Below are 18,639 nucleotides of genomic sequence, written 5' to 3' on the forward strand. Positions count from 1 at the left end.
GGGCGCCCAGACCCAGGCACTGGCACCACCGCCTATCACGGAAACTCCCTCCGGGTCCCCGGGCGCCAAGCCAGCGGATGCCACAGAGCCCAGGAGCGAATGGGGAAAGCACAGACTCTAGTTCCAAGTCCTAATTTTGTGGCTTATTAGCTCTTTCATCCTCAGTTTCCTCATAGGAACAATACGCTTACTAATTGCGTGACGCTGGGCAAGTGCCCCAGTTTTCCCATCTTGAAGGTCCCTCCCTGTGAGGGTCGTAGGAAGGATTAAATCAGTGAATGCATGTAAAGTGTTTAGATGGGTACCTGCCGCATAGCTGGTGTTCGGTAAATATTTTTTAAATCATTATCATAACTACTGCAGATGCCTTTGTCGTAATTTTTGGAAGAGATGGAATTCAAACCCAAGCCTTCCATTTCCAGGGTGCTGGCTGATGAGGGGCAGACAGACAGATGCTCAGCTCTGTCTCTCTCCAACTGATGTCCGGGGCAAGTCAGGGTACCTCTCTGAGCTCCATTTTGTTCATCTATAGAATACTAGTTTCTACTTCGCAGGTGGTATTGTCAGGATTAAAGATTATTGGAAACAAAGTGTCCAGGACACAATTAGTGCTGGGTAGATAGATGGCAATAACTCTTGAAAAGGAAAGACCTTTCCTCCTAAGAAACCTGTTTGGGAAATTCTGTCCTGTGGGAGAAGGGGTCTGTGTCTGGTTGACGTCATCCCTGCTCACTGGGGCTCTGCAGAGCTCTCCCCTCCTGTGGGGCACAAAGTATTCCCTGGCTCTAAAAATAACTGCTACAAAGGAAAAAAAAAAATGAGCAGCTATTGTGCCAGGAACCCTGTTGAGCTTGACCTGCAGGATCGCAGGTGAGTCTTATGGCAGCCTGGAAGTGGGCTGTCAACCATGTACCTTCATGGGGAAGATCAGATATGGGGATAGGCGACTGGCCGAAGGACACAAAGCTGGGAGGTGACCAGGCTAAGAGTCCAAGCCAGGACTGTCAAATTCTTTCCACCACACATTCCCGAACCCCCTCCCGATTCCTAATCACTAACCTCCCCTCCTTTCCTCCACCCCAGCGCCTCTGACCCGTCACTACCGCCAGGCAGGTGTGTGGCACCATCACCTCGTGCTTTAAATTTGTGTCTTCCCACCGGTGCTCCTTATGCTGGAGAGTCAAATGCCCAAATGCTCACGTTAGCTTGTGCATAAGATTTTGTTCTGTGTGTCTGAATTCGTGGGTCTTTAATCTATTTAAGATGCTCAGGGTTGGGCTGGAGAAAATGGATTCAAGGTGCTCCCCAACCCCTTGCCAGCCTCCTTCTGGGAAGGTCTCCATCCCTATATGGGACCTCCAGGGCTCCCCATCCTACAGAGATTCCATAGATTCTCCCCTTGGGAAGAGGAGGGTGGGATTTTGCACGTATTTCTTTGCACCCAGCTAATGGCACTTCTTTGTTTTCAGTTGAGAGGGAGAACGTGCAGAAGCGGACTTTTACTCGATGGATAAATCTCCATCTGGAGAAGGTAAGCAGGGCGCTCGGCTTGTCGTTAAGTGGTGGCTTCCTCCATAACTGAGAGCACAGTTCAGTAGAGTGGGGGTGAAGGTGCTCTGTGTTTTTGTTGTGTTGTTGTTTTTCATTCATTCATTTAAACATCCGTTGAGGGCATTCTCATTGCCAAGCGTCAAGCTCAATGCTGGGAACATGAAGGTAAGTAAGACATGGGGTTCTGACCTCCTGGGGTTATCAGTCTAGCTGGGGAAGGAGAGGGTCCATCTTTAAATAGGAATTGCTGAGCAAAAGTTCGGAAACATTCACTATTGAACAACCCAAACATGGGGCTGGGGGGATCTCGACCTCTAGTCTGGGGTGGTCGGGGAGGCTCTCGTGAAGACCCATTTATAGGTATTTGGGTTGATTCAAGCAAAAACTCCTCACACTTTTTAACCAAGCCAGATTCCCTGTTTCATCACGTAATGCTGCTATTGGTCAACAATATTATCTGCTTGTTTGGGTGCATCGAGCACACATCTCCTTTAATCCTCAAGACAACCCTCCTTACCCCGCACCCCATCCTGTTACGAATGAGGAAACAGAAGCCTGGAGACATTGAATCGCTTCTCTGCAATCCCACGACCGAGAAGAAAGCTCTGCCTGTGGCTTCTCCTGCATATTCCACGTCGTGACCCCTCTTCTCCCCTTTTTCTTTTTTTGCTAACATACTCTGGCCAGGCAACATTGAACCGCATTTTGTCTGCCGGCTTCTCAGGCACACAAACCCTAAAAACAAAAGCAGCTGAACTGGACACAAGGATGAACAGCAGAGAAGGGGCGGGATGTGAAATGGATAAATAAACAGCTCGGAGGAGGAGAAATCCGAGCCCTCCTCACCACTAGGTTAGCCCCCAGACAGAGAACATTCTAAATTGCCTGGGGCTGGGGGAGGAGAGATGATTTTTCTTATTATAAGAAAGCTGATTTATCAGGATTCATTTTACTCACTTTACGTCTTCTTAAATTCCACTATCTGGTTCTCCAAATAGACCCAGCCAGTAGTCTCATGTCTTTCAAAGCTGGTGGTATTCAAGTATCCTACTTCAGTGAGTTTAGTACCTATATTTTCTTCTCTCCTCTCCTCTTAAAAGGCACAAGAGTAATATTAACTGCCCTTAGAGTTAACCCCAAAGAAAGGTTCTTGGAGGAAATCACTGAAATGATTAGAAAGCAGAGAAAATAAATGTGGTTTTTTAGGAAGTGGAGCTCTTGACCGAAATTTTAATTCACGTAGTGTAAACTTTAGGCCTATAGTATTTCCCGAGCAGACGCTTGACCACCCACACTTCTGTTCCCCACCTGTAGAACGGGTTACACTCGACCCAGGAGGCTTCTGAACTCTTCAGGGCAAAGTCTCTCTATATCATGGATGAAGCGTTATAAATCACTTGCCAGTTGTTTTGACTATTGGTGCATTTTCGGCAGTGCTCACACAGTGAAGTGTTATTTTTGGGAAAAAAGGAAAACCGTTCCCAAAATCTGAGTTCACTGAACTCCTCAATTAATGCCTGATGTGTATCAGGGTAGCTGGAAATTCCTCCTGGCGGACGGAGTTTAGCCATAGCGTATTTCTTTCTTTTAATTAAAAAATAAATACAGAAAAGTACAGAGGGTAATAGAGCAAATACCTTCGCACTCACTCACCACCTCCCCCAAACGAACCTCTGTTAGCATTGATCGCATCCAGAATTTTCTCCGTGGCCATGCTTCTGCTTCCTTTTTCGGGGCAGGTGGGTAGCACCCACTCTACAGATAAATCAGATAGCACCTAAAACTGATTCGTAATAAACAGGGCAAAATTCACAGCCATGTTTCCAACCTTGAGACTTTCAAGAACAACTTTTCATGTAAAGGAAACCCAGGAACTCCTTGGGGAAGTGGGCTTAACTGCAATTTGAAGGCTGTCAGAAATATTTACGGGGTCTCTGGCTTCTGGAAAAATTCCTTAATTTACCCAAGGAGTTAGATCATGAAGAAACCCCTGGCGGTGCTGTTTACTTGGCCATACCAATCTCATGAAGCCCATGGAACGTCTGGGGCCCTGAGGAGTGTTTTCACTGGAGTGGGTTCAATTTCTCCTCCTGCCATCTTGCAGATGGATGCCGGCCAAGGCCCCGCTCGCTGCTGCTGGGCTGAGGCTCTTACAGACACTGTCAATGGAAATTATTCTCCAGGTTCAGCTCAAAAGCAAGGTTTGGCCACGGTCGGGGCTTCTAACTGGAAATTTTGTGAGTTCATCTATCAGGGGCTGTTTTGTTCAGGTCTTGCGTTTCTGCCCCATGTTAACAGGAATAACATTTCCATAAGAGTCTTGGTAACCTGATACCGTCATGCTCTGTGTGGAATGTTCCTGCAGAGCAGCGGGGAGTTTGCAAAGAAAATAATTTGCCTTTGGGTTCAAAGTTGCTGTTGCCCTTGAAGCAAAGCCCTTTTCTGTGCACCTGTGGGTGGAATTGCCCGGTATTTTGACTAACTGGGAGTCAGGGGGCTCGTATAAGAGGTAAGGAAATGCCACCTTCCCGAATAAAAAAAGAAAACATGGGCCCTCCGAGGCTTTCACGGGGAGGAGGCCTTCCCGGAGAGGAGGGCTTCCCGGAGGAAAGGGTGCCTGGGCCACAGCTCCAAGATTTCCCTGGCTCTCTGACTGGTGACAGCCGCCATTCCTGTCCCCCAATTAATCCGGTCTCCTGTGGGAACACCCCCCTTTGTTGTCCCCAAGAGCAGTAAGTGTTCTAATGCTTCCAAATGCCCCAATACCAGAAAGTAAATAGAGTTTATGCTGGGGGGTTAATTAAAAATGCGGGTTCCTGGACCCTGTCCCCCAAGATTCAATAAATCCTAACCATCCTGCATTAAAGGAGTTTTTTATCAAGCTTGTTTTAGTCAACAGAAATCTTTCTTTAAGCAAAGTCTTCCTGGAACCCTAAGTAAAGGCCAATAAGAGCTATCGAAGGGAGTGCCGTGAATCAGCTTCGTCTGGGACCCCCCCCTGCCCCCATAGGCCTCCCTGAAGTGCTCTGCTGAAGCTCTGTTCTGGGAAGCACAGTTTGGAAATCCCTGTGCTGGGACATATGCCCAACAAGTTCCAGCCGGCCCCGCGGACCCCAGGCCACACCCAGCCAAACTCTTGGTGGACACAACACAGGTCCCTCAGACCTCCCCAGGTCAGAGAGGAAAGCAGGGGGCTTCTGACGTTTTCCACCCAGATCCTCCTCCACAGATCCCCAGCGCACCCACTGCCCACGGGCCACCTCCAGGGAGAGGGGATTGCTACCTCCTTGGATGGGCCCTGCTGCCTGTAGGCACATCTGGACGTCCCGAAGTTTTTTCTCCAGTGAAACCTGCAGTTCTGAAATTGTTTTGTGGCTTACACAGATCACTAATCAGCTACTTTCTTTCCCCCTCTTCCACAGTGCAACCCGCCTCTAGAAGTTAAAGATTTATTCGTTGATATACAAGATGGCAAAATCCTAATGGCTTTGTTAGAAGTCCTGTCTGGGCGAAATCTGGTACGTATGCTCCAGAAGGGTTAGGAAGAAGTTAAAATGCAAAGGAAAACATTGCCAAAGGGTTCTTTTCCGTACAGATCTATGTGTATGTACATATACCTGGCCATCCATAAATCCTATGACGGGAAACCTGGGAGGGTGACATTCCTCTCTCAGTGACTAAGACTGATATAATCATGTGTAACTAAGCAAATATACTTTCGCAAGTAAATAAATAAATGCCCCATGTTTTCTGTGAGTCCAAAGCTAAGGATCATGACTGAATCATGACAGTTTAGCTAGCCAGCCATGAAATTACCTAGAATGAGAGCTAAGAGTCAGGAAGATGGAGAAGAAAGGCATCTTATCAGCCAAAATCTATAATCCACCCCGAGGCTAAAACTAGATACACAGAATTCTAGAAGCTTCTTGTGAGTATGACCAAAATTGAATTGAACCAGCTGATCTTGGGGTTCCTTCCACTTTGGATCTTCACCAGCTCCATGTTGCCTGTATCTGCTGTATATAGGTCGGTCCTCTCTCCCCAATTCACAGAGCAGGGTTTAACAGCTTCTACACTGTTGGCATTTTGGCTGGGGTAGTTCTTTGTCATGGGGGCACTGACCTGGGCATTGCAGGATGTGTAACAGCAAGCATCCTTGGGTCTCTATCCACTGGATGCCAGTAGTAACCCCAGGTGTGACAACCAAAAATGTCCCCAGGCACTGCCAGAGGTTCCTTGAGGGGTCACAATGATCTGGTCAGAATACCAGTGGTGTCAATTTTGAGAAACCGGCTCTAGAGTCCATTGTTTGATTTGGCCCAAGTGACCCAGCGTGGCTGATACAAAAGTGCCGCGATGGGGTATAGCTCAGCCCGTGTGGACCTCTCTGGATTTGTTCTTTTTTTTTTTTTTTAATAAATTTATTTATTTTATTTTTGGCTGCGTTGGGTCTTCGTTGCTGCACGGTGCGTGGGTTTCTCGCTGCAGTGGCTTCTCTTGTTGCGGAGCATGGGCTCAGTTGCTCCGCGACATGTGGCATCTTCCCGGACCAGGACCTGAACCGTGTCCCCCTGCATTAGCAGGCAGATTCTTAACCACTGCGCCACCAGGGAAGCCCATCTGGATTTGTTCTTAACTGTAGCTTTAAAGTCAAGAGTCCCTACTTCTGTTCTCAGATCTAATGTGGCTGGAGTCCTATCACACCCCTTCCTTGCCTTTGCTTTCCCAATAGCCTCCCCACTCCGCCGCGAGGGGGCTGTGCAAAGTGATCTTATGAATTCTAATGAAGGGCAAAGCCACTGCAGTAAAAGGAGTACAGTAAGTCCCCTACATATGAATGAGTTCCGTTCCGAGAGCGTGTGTGTAAGTCCAATTTGTTCATAAGTCCCACAAAGTTAGCCTAGGTACCCATCTAACACAATCGGCTCTGTACCACTGCTTTTAGGCTTGCTTCCGGACATCCTGGGCTTGAAATAAGGATACTGTACTACTGTACTCTATACAGTACTGTACAGTAAAGTACACAAAAGCACAACCACTTGTAGAGGATGCACGCACATGGCAATGTAAGCCAGACACGTGAACTAACTTACGTGACTGGACATGCAAACGCACATTCGCGTCTTTGAAAGTTCACAACTTGAAGGATCGTATGCAGGGGACTTACTGTATTTGGTTTCTTTGCACATCTCACAATGGGCTGGCAGCATAGTCTCTAATAGGCTTCCTGAAAAAGCGCGTTCTAGCCCCTCGTTCTATGTTCCCAGCAGCCCAGTCTCGCACTTTGTTGCCAGGGCACTGGTCAGGAGCTACCATGTCCTTGCGGGGCCTCTGTTGGGAGTCTTTGATCCTGGAGCCCAGCCAAGAACATCCAAGACCACACCCATTAGCTTGCCTGGCAGTTCACACCGTGTGGAAGTGATACCCACTGGCTTGCCTTATAGTGTAAAGCACCCACCTGGAGGAGCGGGGATGAACTTCAGTTTCAGGATGAGTTTCCTCTGCCGGTGCTCCTAGTGGGTACGACTAGCATTGTCAGAGTTTTTGCTTCTGCAAACACCTCTCTCTCTCTCTGTCTCTGTCTCTGTCTCTGTCTCTCTATGTTTCTCTGTGTCTCTCTGTGTCTGTCTCTTTCTCTGTCTCTCTGTTCTCTGTCTGTCTGTGTTTCTGTCTCTGTCTCTCTGTCTGTCTCTCTCTCTCTCTGACCTGGGATAAATGTCCACAAAGCTCTTGGCCAGAAAACAGAAACATCTGCAGCCGCCAGGGAGGACTTACCGGATGATTTAGCAGCTGTGGGTGACACCCCCGGCTGACGCTTTCTGCCCTGACAAAAAGCATCAGTGCAGTGAGAAGAACATGTCACCGACAGTCTCTGGAGGAGGGAGGAGTATCAAAGCCAGGAGCTGGGTCAGAGAGAAAAATTTGATAAATCTGTCCCTTGTTTAACCCCTGGATTCCCCTCCTTCACCAACTCGAGTGAGTTTGGTCCCAGAAACCATAAATAAGGTGACCGTCGGGGGCCCCTGAGGCTATGGTTGTGTGTCCTGGGGCCCCGTGCCCCGTTTTGGTTGTGGTCCGTGTGGGCTGTGCTATGAGCCCCAATCTTCTCTTGAGAGTAATGTGAAAAAGGTAAAGAAAAAGACAAGCACATCCAACGGCACCGCTGGGGACTGAGTGCCTGCCTTGGCTTAACTGCTTGTTTTGTTCTGGTTTGTGTTACAGCTGCACGAGTACAAATCCTCATCCCATCGTATTTTTCGGTTGAACAACATAGCGAAAGCACTTAAGTTTTTGGAAGATAGCAATGTAAGTATTTGAAACACATCTTGTTAACACAGACTTCCCTGTGACAAAAAGGACATAATTTGAAGTTTAATGCTCGTCACAAGAGATGTGAGCAAAGGGGACCCTGCTGAGATGGTCGAATGAAACTAAGTTGAAATGTAACAGAACTCACGCAGCTAATCCATCAGCCGGAGATACAGCCCCTGGCTCCCTGCCCGCCCCTCCATCTCCATCAGGCTCTCAGATGTTCAGAATTTAGTTGACATTTCTTTTTCATTTTGGGGGATAAGAGCATGTCAGGGTGTAAAACTTTTTCTTAGAACTCAGAATATGGGAGAAGCAAGGAGGAAAAGGGGGCTAAATGAGCCGGGGGAAAATTACATAATTCTGTCCCCTTTGATATAACTTTCTAGACTTAAATTAGCCTTTTCTGTGTTTTGAACTCTGCTTCATGTCCTTCAAAACTGGGAAGGAATGGCCCTAGAGGGATGAAATTTCCAAAGTTCCCCTTTCATTAAGTTTCGCTAATTAGTGACCACGTGGGTCCCTGCATTGGGAGGGGGAGGGGCCGTGCAGTGGTGCTGGCACTTAGCAGCCCTGGGTTTCATCCCAGCCCTGACTCCCCCGTCTTCCAAGTCATTCTGTGACTCCTTGGCATCCTTTCAACACATTCCTTTTCTGCTTAAATCAGCCCAGATCAGATCCTGTTGTTTACCGTCAGGAACCCCAAACAAATTGCACTTTGTGATGATCTACTGTACATGCCGATGTGTCGGGCAAGCTGAGGGGTTTTTACTGCACTGCCCCCCTGCCCCCAGCACAGCCGCTGGAAGGAACTCTCAGTGTCACTCATTCAGATTCTAAGGCCTGGGCTGAGAAGCCTGGATCCCCACCCATGTCCTGGCTGCCAAGGGCAGAGTAAAGCACCTTTGGCTTTTGAAGAGGGAGGTGTACTCTGTCTCCCGTACTGTGGGGAAAACCCCAGACCTGGGAGGGAGTTCAGGTGGTGACGGCCAAAAAGCACAGCTCTGGTCATCGCAGCATCATTCATAATAGCCAGAAGGCGGGAGCAACCCACATGTCCATCCGTGGACAAAGGGGTGAACAAAATGTGGTCTGTCCATGCAATGGAATATTATTCTGCCATGAAAAAGAATGAAGTGCTGATACAAGCTACAGTGTGGACGAACCTTGAAAACGTTATTAAAGATGCCGGACAAAAAGGACCACTTCTTGGATGGATCTAGAGACTGTCATACAGAGTGAAGTAAGTCAGAAAGAGAAAAACAAATATCGTATATTAATGCATGTATGTGGAACCTAGAAAAAATGGTACAGATGAGCCGGTTTGCAGGGCAGAAGTTGAGACACAGAGGTAGAGAATGGACATGGACACCAAGGGGGAAAACTGCGGTGGGGTGGGGATGGTGGTGTGCTGAATTGGACGATTGGGACTGACATGTATACACTGGATGTGTATAAAATCGATGCCTGATAAGAACCTGCAGTATAAAAAAAAAAAAAAAAAAAAAAAGACTACACATTCTGAAGCCACTCTACCTTGTTTTTTATTTCTGGTTTCTCTACCTTCTAGCTGTGTAAATCTGAACAAGTTAATTAACTTCTCTGTACATTAGTTTCACTCCTTAAGATGTAATAATAATAATAATACCCCTCCAAAAAAAAAAAAAGGACCACTTCTTCTATGAATCGATTCCTATGAAACGGCCAGCAGGGAAATCTCTCGAGTCAGAAAAGAGATGGGTGGTTGCTCAGGGTTGAGAGGGGTTGGGGGATTAGACAAGTGACAGTTAAAGGGTATAGGATTTCTTTTTGAGGTGATGAAAATGCTCTAAAATTACGGTGGTGCCAAAAAACCATGGAATTGTATATTTTAAATGGGTGAATTGGATGGGATGTGAATTGTATCTCTCAATAAAGCTGCTTTTAAAAAAGCACGTCCCGTTTCGTGAAAACGCTGGCCTCTCTGCAGAGTCAGTTTCGCCATCCGCCTCGGTGCTGACGGCACGTTCAGGGCACCGCTGCCACGGCTTCCACTCCTGGAAAATGATGTAGACTCCTTGAGCCTCCATTTGCACATCTTGTTACATAGAGGTGATAAGAGCCAAACCTACTTCAGAGAGTTGTTGAGGATGGAATGTGCCCGTCTAGGTGGGGTTTAGCCAAGTGCCGGCACGGGACGCAGGGCGTGGGCTGCGTTCGTTAGCTGTGGCTCTTGCTACCTCTCCCAGCTCCATAGCTCCACCGTCTGCTCCTGGAAGGGAGCGTTAGGCGTGGCCCTTCTGGGCGGTGTCCACCCCTGAATTCCGAAACGCGTTGTTTTTATGATAACGTGGGGCCTTGGGACCACTGCCTGGGATACTCACTGTTCTTCCTTCCAGCTTGTGAACCCCTAAGTAATTTCCTGCTCTGCCAGCTGCCACGTGTTGATGGCTCTGTACTGTAGGCAGAACTCTCCCCGTGCATTTACAAAGTGTCTTCTGTGGGCCCCGGGCTGTGCTCAGCCTTGGGGACATAAAGCTGCATTAGGAGCGCATCTCCGCTTCCAGGAGCTTAGAGTCTCGCAGAAGAGGCCTCAGCGGACAGCAGGCTACTCATCACTGCAGGGGCCCAGGGAGGAGCAGTGATTCTGCAGAAGCGAAAAAACAAACAGCCCGGGAGCCTGCTTGGGGGGGCGTTGCAGGTAGGACTAGCTCAGGGGTGGCAGGCCTGGCCTTCTGTAATCCGCCCCTAAATGTTTCCCCAACTGCAGTAGCTGCCTTATGGTGCAAAAGAACATTAGGGGTACAAAAGAACATTAAAGCTCCCTTCTCCTTCATTTTTTATTTAAAAATCTGGAAATATGCCAAATGTGGTTGTGTTACGTCCGCTCTTTGCCCCACTGGCTCCCGTGGCCGGCAGGTGAGACAGGGGAATGGCCCCGTGGGGAGGGGAGCACCGGTGAGTGAGGCAGGTGGAAACAGGCATTTTGGTTGCGGTCTCTATCCCATTGCCAGAATCCACAGAGCGCTCCTGGGCCCTTGTTGGCCCCTTCCTGTCCCACTGTCCCAGCTCGAGGCAGGACGGGCCACCGTGGCTCTCCTGAGCCAAAGGAGTGCCCAGAACTGCGTGGTCAATGCCAAGCGGGTGCTGGAAGGGCAGCGGTCAGGTCCCGTTTGCCCCAGGATTCAGGTGCTGTTAGTGTGGCCAGCCGCTGTCCCTCCCTCTCTCCCCCGAAACTATGAGGCTCAGAGCATAGTGTTCACTCCTGTGTCAGAGACCCGCTGCCCCACAGGACCAGCTCTGTGACCTCCGGCAGGTCGTTCAACCTCTCTGAGCCTCAGCTTCCTCATCTATGCAATGGGTATAGTGTGAGCATTCACTAAACTAACCCATGAAAACCACTGGGCAGAAGTCAGCACTCCCCAGGGACGGCATTACCGTGATGACCATTATCACTGCCCCACGATGGATGTGCCAGCCAGAGGGGGAGAAGGAATATTCCCAGAAGCCAGTTGGTCCATTTATTGTCAGTGTGGTGAAAACCACCAAGTTAGCGGGAAGAGGAGGAGGAGGGCATTGTCCCCGAAGCTTCTGACTGATGTCTGGCTGCTAACATCGTCTGTTTGCCAGGGAGAACCAAGCAGTGGCTGGGCACCCGAGGCAAGGTCTTCGGGAATATCCGCAACCCCCGCCTTCCCTCAGCCAGGCTCCCCGGTCCCTGTGGCCAGCAGAGTGCTTTATTCTCCAAAGGTGGCGGTTGCTCCCCGCCCCCTCTTCCCTCCCTGTCCCAAGAGGGTACACCATCCTATTCCCCACATCCCTACAAGGCAGCTCTGTGATTTCTCACTTTGAGACACTTTCCATGAACCTCAGCTCAGAGGCCATGCTGGGCTTCCTCCAGGGGGTAGCGAAGGCCAGGATTGTCACCTTGACTAAGTGCTTTGATGTGACTCCCCCCGTGCTGGGATGTGATCAGTGAGCCACAAAAACGGAGGGAGCTGCCAGAGCAGAGGTCCAGGGTACAGGATCAGCCACAGACCGCAGGTGATTCATCCCACGGGACATGTGGTCATGATGTATATGGACGGACTGTTGGGCCTGAATTTGATTGGCTTTGTTGTTCACAATATTGACAACTTCCTTCAGCCTCTAACCCGCCAGTGGTGAGCTTGTGCTCTCTGGATTATTCTCTGGGCATCAACCTGCAAAACAGACCTGAGCCAGGGCCTCAGGATTCTCACCTGTGATTAGGAAAGCCCAGGCCCTACTGATGGGTGTGGTCAGAAATCCCTGATAAACTGGTAGGATCAGAGACCCATCTTTTTTTAAAGCCCCAAAGGAAGGAGAGAAAGAAGTTTGTGTGAGACGCTCTCTTCGTGTTTTCTTTCCCAAGTCTCCTGAGCAGAATTTTGTGAATCAAATTTGGATTTGAAAGTTTACCTTGGGACTTCCCTGGTGGCGCAGTGGTTAAGAATCCGCCTGCCAATGCAGGGGACACGGGTTCGAGCCCTGGCCTGGGAAGATCCCACATGCTGCGGAGCAACTAAGCTCGTGCGCCACAACTACTGAGCCTGCGCTCTAGAGCCCATGAGCCACAACTACTGAGCCCACGTGCCACAACTACTGAGCCCATGCGTCGCAACTACTGAAGCCCGTGTGCCCAAAGCCCATGCTCCGCAACAAGAGAAGCCACCGCAATGAGAAGCCCATGTACGGCAACGAAGGGTAGCCCCGCTCATGGCAACTAGAGAAAGTCTGCGTGCAGCAACGAAGACCCAACGCAGCCAAAAAAAGAAAAGAAAAAATTTACCTTGACTTACTTGATTTCTCCTCTCCTCCCCCTGAAGAATGGAGTTTACATTTGCAAAGGGTGGTAAAGAATGAAGAGGCAGAAAATGTGACAGAGATGGATGTGGCCTGCAGTCCTCAATATTTACTCTCTGGCTCTTTACAGAACTTTGCAGACCCCTGATCTACATACTCAGGTTTTGTTTGCGGAGTAAAATGATGACTTAGGGCGGTGGCCCTCAAACCCAAGCGTGTAGCAGAATCACCGGGAGCTCTGGTTAAAATGCAGATTGCGGCCCCTCCCAGGGTTTCTGATGCAGTTGGTCTGGAGGAGAATTTGCGTTTCTAAGGAGTTCCCAGGTGATAATGCTGTTGCTGGTGGTCCAGGGACCACACTTTGAAAACCAGTGCCTCAGGCATTCACCAAGGGCAGGCATCCTGTGGTCAGAACAGAGTTAAATAAATAACCAGTCTCTTAAGGGTTTCTCAAACATGCCCATTTGAACCAGTCAGTAGGGTATTTTGTTGCAGAAAGATGCAGAAACGCTGGGTAGCAGCCTTATCTCCACACACTATTTCTAATTAGTAATGGATAATTGTCTTAGCTGTCGTGGTCCTTGATCGCCGATGTCAGTGCTCTGTGTTTGTCCAAAGACGTGTTAAATCTGGAGGTTTGGTGGTGTTCGTGTAGTACACAGACCGACCTTGGGCATTTACCATCTGTTCTTGGAAAAGGATGACTTTCTTACTAGTTGTGTGTCCTGGGCACGTTACATTGACTGCTCTGGAATTTCTTTACCGGAAATATAGAGATAATAGAAGAATCTGTGATGTGGGGTTGTTGTGAGGATGAATACTTGTAAGGAGCTTAGAATAGTGTCTGTGCATGCTAAGTACTATGCACGTGTTTATTAGACACACTTACATACACTTTTGCATGTTGGGGTCCCTGAGAGGTGGCCTGGGGCAGCACCGAACAGCACAGGTGAGAAAGAGAAACAGGCCCACGACGACGGCATCAGTAAATAACATGTTGCATCCTATTTGGACACTCTCGTTAAGCTTATAAATTGCTTCTCTCCAGGTAAAACTGGTTAGCATCGACGCAGCAGAAATAGCAGATGGCAACCCCTCTTTGGTTCTTGGGCTGATTTGGAACATAATCCTCTTCTTCCAGGTAAAATCATTTCTTTCCTATAACACACGGTAATGATCTCCAGCAACACAAGAGTGGAGCTGGATGGAGGGAGACAGTGAGATTTCATTCCTAACAGATTTCGACTTTTCTGTTTCCTGGGAAAGAACTAGAAGAACCTGGTTGCTAAAGATTTTGAATTCCTGTGATTCTAAAAGTGATGTGAGCTCTCTTCTCCTCTTGGTACTTGAAGAGTTAAATATTTACTTCGAAAAGTAATTTTGTTTTAAAGTGTCACAAGAGCTGAGGAATACTTCCAACCAAAAATTGAACTTGGTAGAGTTCTTTTCCTAAAATGACTTGTGTTCATCAGAGACGGTTAACGAGCCTGTACAAAGATAGCTCTAGGAAGAGGTGTGTGTGACAGGAAAGACCTTGTTTTTCCATCCTTAGCACCCTCAGCCCCTATCTGGAAATGCAGATTTTATAGAGCAAGGACAGGGTCTGTGGCTGGAGTATGAAGGGGATATTTCAAATTGTGCTCAAGTTCTTTTCCCTGAGTAGGAGGGAGTGAGCTGATGTTTTATCTTCTAAAATCCCCCTCTTTTGAAATAGAAAATCATGGCTCATTGCTTAAGGGGTCTCCCAAGCGTAAAAATGATCTGCACAGAGGCTCATGCTTACACTTCAGAGAAGAATGAGCTCAAACAAGGCTTGGAGACAATAGCCCTGAACTTAAAAAACCAAAGGCTCCCTCTGAGCCTCAGTTTCCACATCTGTGAAATGGTAGCAGTGGTCCAAATATGTGGTGAGCACCAAGAGATGCTACGTGGGAAAGCCCTCTGTCAGTTGTACAGTGTCATATACAGGCTTCAGTTACGGATGTTTGTTCTTCAACTCCCTGATAGACTGGAAACGTCCTGAAATGTGTAAAAAGTCCTTAACTCCACTCTGGATCGTCATTCATTTATTTGGTAAATGTCTAGTGAGTTTCTCCCACGGGCCAGGCTCTGAGCACACAAAGTCTTGCTCTCATGACTTTCTGGTATCTCAGACAAGTCAGTCCCATGTTATAGAATTCTGTGGCGCAGGCCATGATCAGCATATGCACAGAGTGTTGTAAAAGCTCCAAGCTGGGGCAGCTGTCTCAGAGGGGGCAGGGGGGAGGGGAAAACTTCCTGGATAAAGTGACACCAGAGCAGGGTTTGAAAGGATGAGGAGGAGTTCGCTAGACCAGTGCCTCTCGGACTTTATTGTGCATACCAATCACCTGGTATGGGGGTGGTACTGAAATGCAGAGTCTGATGTCGTAGGTCTGGGGCGGGGCCTGGGCTTCTGCATTTCTCACAGGCACCCCACGGTAGGAGCACATTTGGCGTAGCCAGGAGTTCAGTGTTGGAAGGAAGGGGCACCCAGGCAGCAGGACCTGGGCGAGCAGAGGCGGTGGGGCTTGAAACAGCATGATGCACTCCGGGAGCGACGGCCACGAAAGGACGGGGTAGGGATAGGCGGAGTCAGGTCAGCAAGACCTCTTCTGCAGCCTCTGGCCAGAGCTAAAGAGACTCCAGGAAGAGACGGTTTTCCCTGCAAAGCATCACTGCACGCACCACAAGCCACAAGAAGCAGCCAGGCCATCATGAGTACTGCCCTGACCCCTGACACACGACCCTCAGGAAGGGGTTTCTCCCGATCTGGAGAACCAGTTCTGCACAAGCTGGTCCCTCCAGCCGGGGTCCACGAGGGACCGTGCTGGGTCTGCCTCCGGGGTCTGAAACGCCGTTTTCCTTCCAGATTAAAGAACTCACCGGCAACCTCAGCAGAAATTCTCCATCTTCCAGCCTGTCACCCGGCTCGGGGGGCACAGACTCAGACTCCTGCTTCCCACCCACGCCCACCGCAGAGAGGAGTGCGGCGATATCGGTGAAAGACCAGAGGAAGGCCATCAGGACACTGTTGGCGTGGGTGCAGAGGAAAACAAGGAAGTAAGCCGCGCGCCCTGTTCCCTGGCACCCTGTGCTGCTGCCAGGCAGGGGGAGGAGGGCTAAGAGAAGGGGCATCACCGCTTACTCAGCTATGTGCCCGGCGCCTCACATAGACTCTCAGAAAAGGCAGTTCTGTCAGTTTCTGTTTCTGCACACAAAACTGTACTCGCCCAATGTTTGGTTTGCAGAAAGCTGATGATAGAATTTGAATAGAAATCCCAGGGGCCTTCAACACATTAAATCCCAATGTGGGGATGGCCCTTGGATCCTAATAACATGGACACATTTATTATTAAGCTTCTGGGTATCTTTCAGAGTCTGTACCTACTTAAAAATGAGTAACAGTAAAGGCTGCAACCTATCAGAGTCAGGTCTGGCCCTTCCAAAACTGAGACAGCTGAACTGAAACCAAGTTCCTGGCCTTCTGTTTAACCCCTTCCAGATTGGGGAGACCCTGGTGAATCTCTTACCTTTCTAAGCTGCATCTGTAAGATGGTGACTTACCATTCACCCCCTTATGGGAGAGTTAGGGTTAAATGAAATCAACTCTGTGAAAGCACCTTGCAGAGTACCAGCACTTAGTAAGTGCTCAGCAACAGATCCTGGCTCCCCAGTGTATGGAAATAAAAGATGGCAGGAAAAAATAAAAGATGAGAGAGAAGTTGGATCTTTGGGGTTTTGATTAAGGAGTTAAGCGTGAAAGAGTTGATTAATGTGAGCAACCAGTATATGGTATTTTAAAATAAATCAACCAAAAGTGAGCTCATTGCCAGGAGTTAGGGTGGCTATAACAGAGAGGAAGGGTCTTTGCGGGGAGTAGAACAGTCTGTATCGCCATTGTGGCACTGGTCACAGGAATGGGTGCTTGTGACAAAATGTCATGGCACTTACACCATCCCCGTGACACTGAAGCCAATGAAATCCTAATTCGGGCTGTGGTTTTAATAGCCCTGTACCCACGTCGGTGTCCCGGTTCTGCTAACACACGCCAGTAACGTAGGATGCTGCCGTTGAAAGAAGCTGGGTGAAGGGTCTACGGGGGCCCTTTGTACTGCTGTTGCAACTTCTTATGAATCTCAAATGATTTCTAAATAACAGGATTTTTTTACAAGAGAGTTCAGGGATCACAGTTGAGAGATTGACGGGGGGCGGAAGTGGTCTCAAGGGATGGAGTCCAAAGGAAATTAGTGCCTGGCAGGATTATCTATCTTTGTCACTTTTAATGTTATGATTTTATTTATATTAATCATGACATTAGCTATCCCTTAGCGAGTGGCTTTCATGTGCCATCTGCATTGCACATTAGATCGTTCACGTGACGTGGCCGTTTTGGGGGATTCAACCTAATACTTGCCCGTGACAGCTGCCCTGTTTTATAAATGAGTTTGAGGCTTAGAAGGTCTGTGACTCAAGGCCACAGCACCGGAAGCACAGAGGGGCAGCCGGAGTGTGAACTTGGATCTTTCGGGCTCCATTTTTATTACACAACGCGTCTATGTTTGCTGCATTTTGAACATCACTGATAAAAGGAACTGTGTATAAAATGACTCCTTCATATATATGTGTGTATAAAAATATATATATCTGGGAACTGGGAAACACAAGGTCCTATTATGTCTCCTCGTGTGACGTACACCTTCCTATCCTGTTTGTCTGGAAATGGAAATACCGATGGTTCAGTGCAGCTATCCCAATCCTCAGGGCCTGGGGCATGTTGGCCTCCCCAGGTCAGCAGCTCCCAGCCCCTCTCGGAGGCCAGCGAGGCATCCCCTAGTCTGCTTACTGACCAGCACTGAGCCTGCTGCTTTTCCTCAGGTATGGCGTGGCGGTGCAGGACTTTGCAGGCAGCTGGAGAAGCGGGCTGGCTTTCCTGGCAGTGATCAAGGCCATCGACCCCAGCCTGGTCGACATGAAGCTGGCGCTAGAAGACTCCATGCGGGAAAATCTAGAGAAGGCTTTCAGCATCGCTCACGACGCCCTTCACATCCCCAGGCTCCTGGAGCCAGAAGGTAGATGTGGTTCTCTCTCTTTCTCTTTCTTCGTAATAATTTTTTTTTTTTTCATGTATGTAACACCTGCCGTCCAATCTGGAGAATACAGACACATCTAATGAAGTCATTTTTATGTCTCCTGTATTCCTGCCACTGAGATCATTTTCCCAGTATTTTTCCTTACATCTAATTACAATTTTTTTTCCTAATTGACATCATTCAGTGTATGTACGGTTTTGTATCTTACTTTTTTTAAACCTAACGTTATAATTGTGACATAAGTATTTTGCATGCTGATAGGAGGTCTTCCTTACATATTTTTATTGGCTGCATAATGGTCCATTTAGTGGGTGCACCAAAATTTACTTAGCTCTTTACTACTGGTGGACATCGAGGTTGTTTCAGAATAGTCATGTTTATATATAACGCTGCAATGAACATCTTATTGGTTAAAGCTCAGTGTGCATCTCAGATTATTTCCTCCAGGACCAGGTCCCAGCAGCGGAATGACAACAGCTAGAAAGTTCACACCTTTTTAGGGCACTTGGTTATCTCTGTCAAATCGCCTTCCATGTGGATTAGGCTAATTTAGGGCTCCCTCTGGCAGCGTGTGAGGGTCCCAGCTCAACAGACTCGCTGATGGGGTGGGCAGCGAGCTGGCTGCCGGCAGGGAGGGGCTAAGGCAGTTAGGGAGTAACAGAATCTTGGGTACAAGGAGAGCTGGATTCTTCATTCCAGCTTCTCTGCTCATCAGCCGCTTGTGAGGCTTCACTCAAATCATTCCCCTTCTCTGGGCCTAGATTTGCTGAAGTGTACAATAAAGAGAAAAAACCTCCCTGGTCTGTGAGATCCTTCACCATCAAGCAACCCAAGATCCCATGTAAAAACCGCGTGTTCTTGTTGG

General features: G+C 48.5%; 1 protein-coding gene across 3 annotated transcripts in view; it reads left to right on the forward strand.

Annotated features, from left to right (window-relative positions):
* The window catches only part of CLMN (calmin), a 124,293-nt gene that overhangs the window by 77,954 nt on the left and 27,700 nt on the right, over positions 1-18,639 (forward strand). For all 3 annotated transcript variants that reach the window (XM_082384485.1, XM_082384486.1, XM_082384487.1), the window contains exons 2-7: positions 1,470-1,531; positions 4,974-5,069; positions 7,774-7,857; positions 13,712-13,804; positions 15,554-15,744; positions 17,560-17,753. In XM_082384485.1, coding sequence (XP_082240611.1) covers positions 1,470-1,531; positions 4,974-5,069; positions 7,774-7,857; positions 13,712-13,804; positions 15,554-15,744; positions 17,560-17,753 — 720 coding nt within the window. The remainder of the gene's footprint in view (positions 1-1,469; positions 1,532-4,973; positions 5,070-7,773; positions 7,858-13,711; positions 13,805-15,553; positions 15,745-17,559; positions 17,754-18,639) is intronic.

This window comes from Balaenoptera borealis, assembly GCF_965194805.1.
Source record: "Balaenoptera borealis genome assembly, chromosome: 3".
NCBI lineage: Eukaryota > Metazoa > Chordata > Mammalia > Artiodactyla > Balaenopteridae > Balaenoptera > Balaenoptera borealis.